Raw genomic sequence first — 14,321 nt, 5'->3', positions numbered from 1 at the left:
AGGTGGGAGGTGTCAATGACCGCGGAGCCCCTAGAGCGGCAGGGATGCTGGTCCCGGCAGCTCTATGGTGCAGGTCACCACACTCTGTGGCATACAGGTTGGTGGGGTTGGGAGTGGGGCTCACCCAGCCCTGGATAGACTCGTGACCTGGCTCTCCCAGCTCCATCATCTCCAGCCCTGGCTGTGTATCCTTGGGGCAGAGATGTGCCCTCTGGAAGCCTGTCTTCTTCATGTTGGCATGAGCCAACGTTTGCTGGGAGGAATGACTCTCCAGGCTAGGAGAGCTGGTGACATTGCTTAGCTGACAGATGCAGAGGCTGCAGTTCCAGGACAAGCCAGCTCTCTGCCTTATTCTGGCTGGCCCGGCAGAGCAGCACCGAAGGAAGGTCACTGCCTTTCCCCGTGTCACTTGGGGAAAGGTGAGATCAGTGCGGCACCACGGGGGTGCCGGGGCCCTGTGGTGCCCTTACAGTGAGCTTTAGAGCAGTGTTGCAGAGGTGCCTGTAAATCCAGAGATGAATAAATGTTACAGGGAATGGAGTGAGAACCCCAGGAAACAGCGATGGTCAGATTTAGAGACTGTGGAAGCCTGGAGCCAGGTCATGTCTCTGGTGTGGTGCCTTCTCCCTCAACTAAGAAGGCTGCCCCATGCTCAGGCCACTGACGGAAATCAGAACTGGCAGAACCTCTACTATCGGGGGAAGACTCTGTCTTTCCTCACACGGGACTGTAAAGGGATCCCTACCACACCTTTGCAGATGCTCCTGTGAGAGCATCGCACACTGGAAAAGCTCTTCTCTGCAAAGATATCCCAGCCTTCTGCACAGCTGGAGAGAGCTGCTCCTGTGTCCCCTGCAAGTCCACAGTGAAGAGGCCTCTCCCAGGTTCAGACCCACAAGTGACCCCTGGGCAGTTTAACCTTCTGACCTGCAGCCATAGGGCAGAGCTGTTAGTTAGTGCTGGTCCCTAACAGCCTCCTAGCTGCTGTCCCTTTCTGCCCAGGACTGGCTTGACGTGCCTTTGCCCACTCACATCCCCCTGGCAACCAACCGAGGAAGCTCCAGTGATTCTTGTCAGTTTCAAGGATGGAGAGGCTTCTAGAGGAAGGGATGGGCTAGAAGACGTGGGAGAGCAAAAGCAAAGGATGGGGCACCAGTGAGTGCAGCAGCCACGGCCTGCAGCTACTGCCAGGACTGCACTCGGGCAGCCAGCTCTGGAGCTCTGTGTCCACCATGGGCCCTGCTTCCTCCCTCAGTGACCTTGGTGGACAGGTGAACGTGACTGTGGACATGTCTGTGGCCCAAGCCCAAGCGCCTGCTCAGCTCTCCCGGGCCCAATGTTCTCTTTGCCATTCAGTTTGGAGTTCTGGAAAAGTGGGTCATTGCTCGCTGAGAGGCAGCTCCCAGCTCGCTGAGGAGAGGCAGATGGGAAGCACAGGCAGTTCTTCTCCATCTGCTACCCATCGCCATGGAAACTGCTGGAGGAAGAGATGGGAGGAGGCAGCTTGGGCAAGGTTGTGGGTGCTCTCTCCCTCGTTCCTCCTCCATTAACAACCAGTCCCAGGGGAGGCCGCCTCTCATCCTCTGTTAACTTAGCAACAGCATCCATGTGGTGCTCCTGAGGCTCCAGAACATTCTAAATACTTGCCACATTACCTTACAAGATTCCTCATGAGGTAGCTAGGGCATTGCCATTTTCACTAGACAGAGGTGGGAGCGGAAGCACAAATATGGTAAGAAGCTGCCCAAAGGCACACGGTGAGCTGATGTGTGACACGCCCAGGCTCTCCCTTCTCTCCAGGGCAGCAGGGGACAGTGGGGACAGTTAAAGACATGCAGACATATATCTTGAGTAATAAGGCACTGGAAAGTGTCACCCTCCTCTCCCAGGGTGACGCGGCTCACCTGGGGGAGTCTGACGAGCTCACCTCCAAGAAGAAGTGTGAGGTCATCTGTTGGTGCAGGGAAATGCCGAGTGCTCAAAGTGCTGCCTGGATGCTTGGAGCTCATGGGCATGCGTTTGTCAGTAAACTAAATGGACCCTTTTATCTTTGGAGAAAACAAACACCAGCGAAACCATAACCCAGACTCCCAACCCGTCCAGAAACATCAGGCACTGCGGGTTAGGTCACCAGAGTGGCAGCTCCGGTGAGCGAGCTTGTGTGGGGACAGTCTTCTCGGATGTGAGCACGTTAACACGCTGCTGTAGTGACATGGGCTTAGATGCTCCTCTCCCTCCCTGAAAGCCAAACCTGACAAAGAACATCTGGATGACAGGGATGCAGGGCTCAGTAGACTGTACCACTAGCTAAGCCTGAGACTGGGAAAGGCAGAGGCTGGTCAAATGCATGCGTGCTTTTAAGATTATTCTAAATGGCCTGCTCTGTACACGTAGCTCTGCCCTGATAGTTAAGTGTGCTGCCCGAAGCCACTTGTACTGCCCCCCCATGGAGCTCTGACAGTGGGGGAGGCGTCTGACACTGCAGCACACTTGGCTGTGCCATGCTGACGCTGGACCTGGGGACTGACCACCCCAGCGTGGGTACATACATCTTGGATAACAAGACTAGAAAATTCTTCTGGCTTCTTTCTAGGCCAGGAGCATTCCTGATAAGGGTCATTGGCCTACGAGTCCCCTCCTCTTATTTCTTTCAAGTGTTGGGACAGGAGAGAGAGAGAGAGAGAGAGAGAGAGAGAGAGAGAGAGAGAGAGAGAGAGAGAGAGAAAGCTTATGTTTCACAGGTCTTGGTTTACTTTCTATTGCTGTGATAAAACATTGTAACCAAAAGCAACTTGGGAAGAAAAAAGTTTATTTCATCTTACAACTCTCAAGTCACACATTGCATCATCAAGGAACTCAAGCCAGGATCCTGGAGGCAGGAGCTGATGCAGAGGTCATGGAGGGGTGCTGCTTACTGCCTTGCTTCCCGTGGATGGCTTAACCTGCTTTCTTAGAGCACCCAGGACCACCCGCCTAAGGGTAGCACTGCCCACAGTGGGCTGAGCCCTCCACATCAATCATTAATCAGGAACATGCTCCACAGACTAAGCCCAATCTAACTGAGGCATTTTCAAAATTGGGATCCCCTCTCCCCAAATGACTCTGGCTTGTATCACTGACTTAGAGCTGACCAGTACACACACACACATAAGGAAAAACAAATAGAAGACGATGATGACACTGTACTTATGGCCGCTTGCTTTAGACATTTTCCTCTTGAAGAAAAAATATTACAGACAACGATTGAAGATCCAGACTGACATGATAGTAGACACCTCTAATCCCAGGTCTTGGCAGGTAGAGGCAGGAAACACAGGTGTTCAGGGCCAGCCTAGACTACATAGCAAGTTCAAGGCCAGCCTGGACTACATGAGACCTTGTCTATAAAACAATGAATAGTCCCCCTTGAAGCCCTCTCCAGCATCGTCTTCCCCAGAAATAATTACAATTCTGCAGTGCATCCTGGGCATGCCTTTCTTCTTCTGAGGCAGTATGTCCTAGATACAGATTACTTCTCTGGGGTACTCTATCCTGGGAACCATTTTTGGTACTGGGTGTGCTATATCCCAGATACCAGTTCAGTCCTCTGTGTCGGTTCATTCCTGGGGTTTAACACTTGTTATTTCTCCCACTGTGGGTTCTCTAAGAACTAAACCCAAAGAGGAATTACTAATACTTTGCTCCATGATAATGAGTGCATGACCCACAAGTGTCCAGATATTTCCCTCAAGTTCCCTAGGCCTCTCTGGATCCTGAATTCTCCTCTGTGGCCCACCACAGCCATTTTAAGGACTTCATACACCGCTGACTAAGTGCTCCGATCTCTCTGCAGGTGTCGGCTCTGTCCAGCGCTGGAGGAACTGAGAACCTCATCCTCCTGGAGCAAGAGAAACACCGGCCGCATGAGGTGGGCTCTGTGCAGTGGGCAGGCAGCACCTTTGGGCCCATGCAGAAGAGCCGGCTGGGAGAGCATGAGTTCGAAGCCCTCATGAGGATGCTGGACAACTTAGTGAGTGTTCTGGTGTAGTCCTTCAGACCACTCCCTGGAGGCCGAGCCCACAGAACCAGGCAGCTCAGAACACGAGGGACCTGCAAGAACTGCCTCTGTCATGGTTCAGTGGGTGAAGGCCTTGAGTTTGTGTTCACTTGAACAATGGGTTTCTCCATTGCTCGCCTTGCCTCCCTCTGCTAAGTGCTGAGGCATCCTCATGTCTGTCTGTGTTCTCCATGGGAAGCAGCAGTTCGGCCAAGTCTGAGTGTCTCTCCTCATATCCACAGCCCATCACCATCATCATCATCAATACCCATGAGCCCATGCCTCCTCTGGAGTTGATCCTGCTCCATCCCTAATGTCACAGTGTTGCTACTGAAAGCCCATCACACAGTTAGCTTCCTTATTCCAAGCAGTAACTTTACATTGTTTTGTTGCAGTGAATGAAAGAGACAGTCCCATAAAGAATCAAATGGGATGGTTCCTCAAAGGGTACAAGCGGGCAGCATCCTTCTAGGAGCGAATGACTGGGTTGATAATACAAAAACTCAGAGGGGAGACTTCAGGCACAAGAGGGAGGGGTACAGTGGGGAGCTGGGACTGCTCAGAGAGGTGAGGAATGAAGCCCATTTCAGGACATTCCTGTTCGGCTCACCTTCCTCACCCTCAAGGTCACTTGACTTTATCATGTCAAGGTCATTGCAATAATTAATACTCTTCCTCCTGCCATTCCCTCCAAGTCATTTCTCATCCTGTTGCTAGGCTGACCCCGAGGGAGGCTTTATAATGATGAAGTGTGCCTTTGGTGATGAGATGGGGACTCCTGGCCACATCTGTGTGCTGAATCATTGCCCCTAAATGAAGCACCAGGGCTGTGGGTGGCTTCCTACGGGAATCCTTCCAAAGCTTTGAGAAGCAGAAGATTCCATTTAAAGTTTCAGAGAAGAAAGAGAGGAGGGTTCTAACGGAGTCAGATAGATTTCACCAGGGAATGTTGGGGAAAGGTGTTGTGAATGAGCAAGGAGCTTCAACCAGCTCTATTTTGACATTATTTTAAAATGAATGTTTAAGGTTAGCATTCAACGTGATGGGTTTCCTCATGGTGTCGTCATACTTACGCATCATTCCACATTGTTCTCATTTCTCCCACCTCACTACTGTCCCCACCCATTGCCCCCCAATAGTTCCTCTTCCTTCCCTCAGTCCCCACCTCTGCTTCCCTGTGACATACATGCATTACTCTGTGTACCTCCTCCTCACTCATGATCCCCTTTCCAGTTCTATGACCTGCAAACACATGCACACACAAATATACACAAGGACACACATATACCTATAATTTTAAATCTAAGTTATTTTTATCATCATGTTAGCTACTTTGAAAACATTGGACACTGAGTGGATGGCTTGGTATGGAATGAGTGTCTGTTATGGCATAATATGTTAGGCCCCAGCACTACAAAATTATCATTATCATTATTATTATTATTATTATTACTGTAGTAGAAAGCAATACTGCTTACAAATTCATCAAAATCATTAGCATTAAGCAGGACTCATTCTTTTTTATTTTTTTGTGTGCTGGAGATTAAACTCAGGGTTTCACATGAGTCAAGCCATGGAGCTATGGCTCCCAGCCCTTTTATCCATGCAGAGGATCGCTAAGTTACCTAGCTGGCCTTGAGTTTGTTCTGTAGTCCAGGCAGGCCTTAAACTTGTCATGCTCCTGCCTCAGCTTCCTGATCAGCTGGGATGAGGAGCCTGAGTGGCCAGGCCCATCTCAATTTAAAAGTCCTGTGACCTTAGCCTGGCTTCTCAGTTGTCTGGTGGGTAATTAGGGTTGAACTGAGTCCAGGTGTGGCCCTCTCACCCCCACAACACCTGGTTCTGGTTCTGTCCTCTCAGGGCTACAGAACAGGCTACACCTACCGGCACCCCTTTGTCCAAGAGAAAACCAAACACAAAAGTGAAGTGGAGATCCCGGCCACAGTCACTGCCTTCGTGTTTGAAGAGGACGGCGCCCCAGTGCCTGCCCTGCGCCAGCATGCCCAGAAACAGCAGAAGGAGAAGACCCGCTGGCTTAACACGCCCAACACCTACCTGCGGGTGAACGTGGCCGACGAGGTGCAGAGGAACATGGGCAGTCCCCGGCCCAAGACCACGGTGAGGGGGGGGGGGTCAGGACGGCCTGGGCGGGATGGGTTGTATGGGAAGGGAACAAGTTGTGCAATCTTCCAGGTTCCTGTAGGCTGTGCTCAGGCCCCAGAGCCTCAAACACCTCTTTCTTGAATCCCTGTATTGAGGTTTGGGGTGTGAGAGGCAGATTTTTCCAGAGGGCGACAGAACTGAACTACTTCCATCAGCACAGATTCAAGAGAGACTAGGGTCTATGTTTCACCCACAACCATGGGGCCTTTGGGAAACTCCTGGGAGGGGTGCCCAACACTGGCCTGGGGTCTGGCACAAACCCAGGAGGAGGGCAGGTGTGCATGTGTGACCTTTCCTCTCCCTTTTCCCTCACTCACACAGACCGCTATTTGATTTTTTTTTCCTTTCTGTTGTTCACAGGTAAATGTGCTTTTTTTTTTTTTTTTTTTTTTTTTTTTTTTTTTTTTTTTTTGGCATGTACATGGATGCACATGTATGTGGCTCAAGGTGGATGTCTGGAATCATCCTCAATAGCTCTTCTATCTTTTCTTTGAAGATAAGCCTAGAGCTGGATATTATGGTTACATTTACTTGCTCTGGGAATTGCCTGTCTCTGCCTTCCACGCCTGGAGTTATGGGGGGGCCATTCCACCCATCCAAATCCAGGCCCTTGTGCTTGAAGGGCAGGTGCTTTAACCACTGGGCAATCCCTCCAATCCCACTGTGTTTGAGTTTTCATTAACAAAAAAGTGGCCACAGCCAGTCTCTACCAGATGCAAATCCAGTTACCTGGAACTGAAGCCCAGGGGTGGCCTGCCCAAGGTTCAGCCTCTCCTCTCTGATGTTTGTTATGGCCCATTGGCCTTCCTTGATATCTGGGTCATCTATCACTCATCTCGGCTCTGACCCAAAGAGAGAACAAGTCTGAGTGGCTTGCTGACCTTCCTTGGTGGTACCCGTCCACCCCCCCTCCCCAGCCTGTGGACTCCATCCTTACTCACCTGCCTTGTCTTGTCAGTGGATGAAAGCTGACGAGGTAGAGAAGTCCAGCAGTGGCATGCCCATACGGATCGAAAACCCAAACCAATTTGTGCCTCTCTACACCGACCCCCAAGAAGTGCTGGACATGAGGAACAAGGTGAGTCTGCTCTCTGCCTTGCTTTTCTGAAGGTATTTGGGGTCCCAGAAGCACAGGCCAAGTTCCTGGGTTGGGGGAAACTCACCAGTAACCCTGATATGACACTACAAAATGTATGGACTACATCCTGGGCTCCATGCCTCACGCTGGACTTACAAGGTCCTGTGGTCTTCTGTAACCCATTTATGTAGCAGGGCACTTGCTTTACACATTAGGTATGTCTGAGAGACATGTCCACAGAGGGGCCTTTTATGAACTCAGAGTTGCTCGGGACTGGCAGGTATGCAGCAGCTCTCAGGGAAGGCAGATCGTGTTAGAACAGAGAGGACCAGCTGCTGGCCACAGAGGACCTTGTCAGACCCATCCCAGGCCTCACGAGACACCAGAGTGCCCCTCCATGCACTGACCCCTTCCTCTCCCCTTTCCACACAGATTCGAGAACAAAACCGACAAGACATAAAGTCTGCAGGGCCTCAGTCCCAGCTCTTGGCCAGCGTCATCGCGGAGAAGAGCCGGAGCCCGGTACAGCAGAAGCCACCCCCAACCGAGGGGGAAGCGTGTCTGCCTCCCGAGGCTGGGCAGTGGGACCCCTGAGTCCTCAGGCCCGCTCACCCCCATGATCTTAGGTGCCGGGCTCTTGCTGCATAGTGAAGGGCCACCACACGGGTGGCTGTGAGGTCAGGGAGGACAATGTTGGCTCTCTCCTGGGTGCACCGGATAGGGAGCAACAAGTAATAGCCCATCTGCTCATGGGAAGGCTGCTGGCCAGCCCCAGACCTCCCGCCATTGGACTCCATGAGGTCCTCTCTCAGTATCCTTCTGAGTTCTGGTGGCCCAAGTGTCTCTGTGGCATCATCTGGCTAGAGTTCCAGGGCACCGTGAGAGGGGTGTGGACAGGACTGGTGTGCCTATGGGGTGGGGAGGGTAAGGAGTGTCCATACAAACCTAGGTAGAGTTAGAAAGCATGAAGTCGCTTTTTTTCTATGTTTGAGATGGGATGGCATCTTGTCTATGGCTTGGCAGCAGAGTGGCGTTGCAAGTCTGCCTTGTGCAGCTGGCATCATGGCTGTCCATGGCTCTTGCAAAAGGTGTGACACTTCCCTAGACAGTAACAAGCGGGAAGTGCCAGGGCCTGTTACTCTCTGTAGAGCATGTGGATGCGGTGCGGCGCTTACAGATCAGGCAGCAGCAGATCGTGCATCCACACCTGCCTCCTTACCCTCCCAACTCAGCCAAGGAGTCAACTCTGAACACACCACAGGGGCAAGGATAGAAATGGCCTGGGATCCCAGAGGGGTGAAAGGTCAGCACAGAGCAGGAGTGTTCAAAAGCAGCTCTGCCTTCTCAGCAAGAGCTCTCATTAGCCTGCCTCCCCCTTCTTGGGGTCTGTCTTAAATTCGCCGTTGACTCTGCAACTGGTTGCAATAAGCCTATGGTTGTCTCCCTTGGCAGTGAAGCCCATGAGCTGTGACCAGAAACCCTGGGTGCTCTGGGCTCACCTCCCCTGGGGCTTCGCTCTGTGCTCTTCCTCCACGGATATTGAGCAACACCTTTGGGTGGGCTGCTGTAAGGACACTGACTTAGGGAGAGGGTCCGTGGTTCAGTCCTCCCCTTGAGCAAGAGGGACCAGATGATTCTTGGAGCTTACAAGTGTCCCAGCTAGTCAGATCTGAGTCAGGGACTCCACCAAGGTGCAAAACAGGTTCAGCCAGTGCCCCTGCTGAACAGGCAGCTGAAGATCCTCGATGAAGGATCTGGCTCCTTGGTCACTCTAACTTCAGGACTCACTGCTTGGACTGAGAATGCTACAGCGCCTGTGTCTTGCTGTTTTAACGCTGTGTACTGTGGCTTGCACTGCTGTTGGGAGGCAGGGAGGGGCAGTGGGGGAGGGGCCTGGCATGCTGCTTGCTCTGGCCAATGCTCTGCTTGCTAGACTTTGTCTGACTGACTCTGGGCAACCAAATGTATGCACAGTCGTGGCTTGGAAGTGTCCATAGATGGGACTGCAATAAAGGTGTGTCTTCTGCTTTGGGAGCATCTTTTGATTTCATTTCAAGAGCAAAGGGTGGACCCCTATATTCACCAGGACAGTTACAAAGTGTGAGGGGGGCTAGAGCAATGGGAAGAATGAATGGACCCTACCCCAAGACCCCAAGCTTGGTTCCAAGGAGCTACCTGCCACTTCCCTAGCAAGACAGCTGACTGCCACCCGAGGGTGAGAGAAGCTCCAGCTTGGGCCCCAGCACAGCGGTCAGAGAGCAACACACACTCTGGTTAACTTTCAGTCAACAGAGAGCCAGCTGATGTCCAAGGATGACGCCGATACCAAAGATGAATCCGAGGAGACAGTGCCTAACCCCTTCAGCCAACTCACCGACCAGGAGCTGGAGGAGTACAAGAAGGAGGTGGAAAGGAAGAAACTAGAACAGGAACAGGAAGGTAAATCCGTGTGAGCCAGAGCTGCAGGGCCTGCCTGCCTGGAGGGGAGAGCTCAGACTCCTCTCGACCCATCACCAGATAGCGCTATTAGCAGACTGTAGCCAAACATGACCCGCCACCTCACAGCTCCATGGGCAGGCGCCTTTGTGACTTCATGACCCTGCTCCATATGACAGAGTTAGAACTTATAAAGTACTTAGAATTGTTAGCTGTAATGAGATAGGTCTGGCAGTCACATCAAGTCTGGAGGGAGTCTATCAGCCTGGTAGCCAGGGTTCTATCAGCCGATGCCTCTCCCCTTGCTTCAGGATCTGCAGTCCAGCCAGTCCCTCTGGGTTGAAACTCCTGGTGTCTTGACTTGCTGGGTCATGCTTCCGTTCCTTTCTGGGCTAGTCTGAACCGAGTCATCTACACCACAGGCTCTACCTCAAATCCCTCCCTGCCTAGAAAGGCATCCCCTCACCCTCCCACTCTGCCCAAAGGAGCTGCCTCGCCTCCTGGCTTCAGGAGCACCTGGGGCCTGAAACCCACTTAGACCCCCCCCCAGAGTGGGGGGCTCTACCACCACTTCTCACCTGGGGTTAGACATCTTGTCAAGCGCTGCTTCCTGCCTTGCTTGGAGTTCGAAGGTGCCAGTTGGAAAAAAAAAATAGAAAAATGTGCTAGGGATTGTTTGGAAGGAAGGTGTGAATCAGCTGACTTAACTAGCAAGCTAGCTACTGTGAAAAAGCCCTGGCTGTTCCTAAGGAGGCCCGGCAGTTGCTGGGGGCTCTGTTTCCATCTGTGGAAGTCTTCTGTGGCTGGTCCTTCCCGGCAACACATGCAGAGCCAGGTGCTGGTCTGGCACGTGACGTTCTTCGGGCACCTTAGTAAACCTGAACTAGGGAGGGCCCAATAACTCTCCAGCCAGAAGTGACTGAGTAGAAAGCATTGGGCTATATGCTCACCCGCCCCTCTTGTCTCTGTGACTTCCGTGCTAAGGTGGGTTCCTGTTATTTTCAGGGGAGAAGGACACCGCCACAGAAGAGCCTGGCTCACCTGTGAAGTCCACACCTGCATCTCCGGTGAAGAGCCCGACAAAAGCGGGGACCGAGAGTCCGGCAGTTTCTCCTTCCAAGGCTTCAGAGGGTGAGTGGAGCTGAACCGGCTTCAAAAGACACCTGTGTGGGAGAGTGGGTCATCTGTACGCTGTCAAGAACTCTTGGTAGTCGGTAAGGGTTTGCAGGGGGAGGGTGGCCTTGCTCCCACAGGCAACGCTTCCTCTCAGACAGTTCTAGGCAACTGGGTAAGATTTGGTTTGTCTTACTAGGAAAGGATGCTGACACAGCCAAAGTCCTTCCGAGCAGAGATGAAGGACTGGCCCACAGCCTCCCCATCCCCAGCTGGCCAGCTGTCCCATCTGGTCCTCGGGTGCCGGTGTGGGGAAGGAGCTCTTTAAAATGAAGGCTCTGCTCTGTCAGGTCTGAGATGGGGCCTGAGACTCTGCATTTCTCAGGGGGCATAACCCGATGGTGTCGTTCCCGGCCTTAACTGAGCACTGGGATCCCCTGGTGAACTGAGGTGGGTCTGTGGCCTGGATCCCACCCTCAGCATTTGTCCAGGGCCCTCTAAAATGGGAATCAGCTAAAAACTGTCATTAGAGAGACACGAGTTTAGACAATAGAATTCCAGGCCCAACCAAACTGCTAATCTGAGTAGTTCAGAGACCCACTCTGTACCTCAGTTGCCTTGTATGTCAAATGCTTCCCCTTGTTACAGTTCTGTGTCTAGGGGGACTATGGATGGCAGCCACTTTGAAGAAGTGAGGGAATAATTTGAACTAGGCCCTCCCTAGGATTAAGGCATTCATGGCTGCAATGCTGTCGTGGTCCCTCTCCACCTCCATGATGCTCACTGAGTCCCCTGAGAAACCCCGTCAGAGAGGACACCATGCCACCCAGAGAACAGCCTCTGCTGGGCTGCTGGGATCCCCTTCCTAGGTGATGGGTCACTTGTGTGATTCCGGCAGCATCTCCACCCTGAGCTTCCTCTCCAAGCCGATCACTGCCTGGCAGACAGGCCCAGCCTTGCTGGGGAAAGCCCATCTGCTTGAGGCCGGAGCCCCAAGTGGATGCCCCTCCCTGCTCTCACTGGCTGTGTGTGTTCACTGTCTGCTCGTGGTGTGTTGTCAACTTGCCCACATGTCTTCCTTTCTCTCCCCATTTGTGCCTTCGTCAAAGGACTTTCCTCTGAGTCTGAATACTTGTCTCTGTAGTAAGTATAGAGAGGCCACTTCCTAACTCACCTGGCACTCGCAACAGGGAGGGAGGAGCTTTTCAAAAGAAATCTGTTCCCCACCCCCAAGGTTTTCTTCTTGCATCTCACAGCCCCGCCTTTGGAAAGCCTCTTAGCTGTAAAATTCATGACCAGTTCCACCTGTGCTGTGCATGGACTAGGCTTCCTGTAAGGGATGTGGACACACACACACACACACACACACACACACACACACACAGAGAGAGAGAGAGAGAGAGAGAGAGAGAGAGAGAGAGAGAGAGAGAGAGAGAGAGAGAGAACAAGTCTCATAGTCTGCTGCAGGAGAGCGTAATGGTCAAGAGGAATTAACCACTGGCCCCACTTTGGCACCTCTAAGGAGCATCTTCTAGAACTTTGAGCAGAGCCTGGATTCTCTCAGGCCCTCAGATACCTCCTAGACAAGTGCAGAGGACCTGGCCTGTGTCTGTCCGTTAGTCCACACATGCAGGCTGCAGGAAGGAAACAGGGAAAAGCCTAAGAAGGGCTCATGGTAGAAGGGGGACAAATGAGGGGATTCTTGTCAGCTCCTGAGAAGGACAGAAAACAGGAAAAGTGTGGATGGATAATGTGAGAAATCCACAGGGTCTGCTTAAGAAGTATTAGGGAAATTTATTAGGATAAATTGAGGAAATACACTCACGAATACAGAACTAAGTAGATAGCTGAAGTCATCCTCTGATCTAACCGGGAGCAAATCCACCTGGCAGTTTGATCACACCAGAAGGCAGAAAGCATGGAGCAGGGCTCATGACCCTTCTCCCTTTCCTTTTAAGAGGTCGTGTACAACCGTACTATGACAAGAAGCACCGCCTCCTTCGGCCACCATATAGCCCAAGGTCATGGGTGGAGCAAATACCTCTACAGATGGCTGCAACAGCCATCCACTCACCATTGTGTACCACACTCGCTATGACCAGAGTTTTGCTTCTCTCTGGTCCAAATCTACCCCCTTCATGGGGCCCATTGCACTTGAGTTGTAGAATAACAAAAGCTATAGTTTTCTCTAAATGCTTTATTGCCACAGATAGCTAGGAGCATGGCTACCTTGACACAGTATGATGTAGGTATGAGCTGCAGTGTGGTGGGGCTTCGTGGTCTGGACCAGGTCCTTGGAGCAGGCAGGATGGACTCCGGCACAGTAGCTGTGTTCCCACATGTGTCCTATCCATTAGATGAAGGGTGACTGTTTCCAGCCATCTGTCACTGTGCTCCAGGTCCTCTCCTGCTGAGTTTCCTAATGTCAGTCCTCATCATGTTCTGGAATCTGAATCCTGCTCCATCAGCCTCTCTAAGGCATCTCCTCCTCCACATCTGCTCACCATGACACTTCCTCTCTTTCACTAGACCCTGACTGATGCTATTCGTACTGACTGCAGCCCTCGTGGACTGAGCTGCAAAGAACTAGCTCCTGTGTCATGTCAGATGTTCACAGATTAATCCATTATTTCAAACACGCCACTCAAAGCACTTCAGAGGGCTGGGGAAATGGCAACAATGGATAGAAGTGCTTGCTGAACAAACATGAAATCCAACCAGGCATGGCAAGTCCTGTAATCCCAGAACTCAAGAGACAAAGGCAGAGAAGCCCCATAGCAAACCGGCTAGCTGGTCTAGCCAATCGGTGAGCTCCGGGTTCAATTGAGAGACCCTGACTCAATAAGTAAGACCCATCGAGGCAGACAGCTGACATCAGCTGTGGGCCTCCGAGAGAGAGTGAGTGTGTGTTAGGAGAAAATTAGCAATTTTGCAATGTGCTCACATAAATCCATTCTTATTAAGAACTGTGCTCTTTGAATTGTAGGAACTATTAGTCATTGATACTGTTAGCCTCCAAGACCTGGGCAGGTTAGCTCTGTAGCATCAGATCACTAACCAATCATGGTCCTCAGTGAGCTAGTTCTTCTGTGAACTGACTAGAGTTGACTGGGCTCAGCTTAATAGATCTTCAGCCCTGTATGATATCAGCCAAGACCACACACAATCAGCTATGGGCATGACTAGCCCAGGACTTCCAAGATAGTACACACATGGCTGGTGCCGTGGTAGGGACAGGGAGAAGCAGGGCTCAGCGGAGACACTGGGGTGGCTGAATTGGTCTCTGTCTCTGTGTTTCACTCTCGATCTTCCTACCCTCTACATTTTCCATTGGTGTCATTGGACTTTATCCGTGGTGGCCCATGTCTCCCAAAGCTGTCAGGCAGAAGTTTCTAGACTTTCTCAGGTCTTTGCCTTAAGCCCAGCCCTGCATTCTAATTGCTACCAGAAGTCATGGAGCCAAGAGGGGCTACACGAGCCTGTCAACACCAAGAG

General features: G+C 51.8%; 1 protein-coding gene across 4 annotated transcripts in view; it reads left to right on the top strand.

The window, feature by feature from the left end:
* Add2 (adducin 2) overlaps positions 1–14,321 on the top strand; it is a 103,115-nt gene that overhangs the window by 78,690 nt on the left and 10,104 nt on the right. For 3 of the 4 annotated variants that reach the window (XM_028854045.2, XM_037203895.1, XM_037203896.1), the window contains exons 10-15: positions 3,833–4,009; positions 5,897–6,154; positions 7,158–7,277; positions 7,710–7,799; positions 9,563–9,716; positions 10,719–10,844. In XM_028854045.2, the coding sequence (XP_028709878.1) occupies positions 3,833–4,009; positions 5,897–6,154; positions 7,158–7,277; positions 7,710–7,799; positions 9,563–9,716; positions 10,719–10,844 (925 nt within the window). The other variant, XM_037203897.1, reaches the window with a different exon arrangement.

This window comes from Peromyscus leucopus, chromosome 3, assembly GCF_004664715.2.
Source record: "Peromyscus leucopus breed LL Stock chromosome 3, UCI_PerLeu_2.1, whole genome shotgun sequence".
Lineage (NCBI taxonomy): Eukaryota > Metazoa > Chordata > Mammalia > Rodentia > Cricetidae > Peromyscus > Peromyscus leucopus.
Note: the sequence above shows the minus strand (reverse complement) of the source record. Positions and strands in the feature narration are given on the sequence as shown.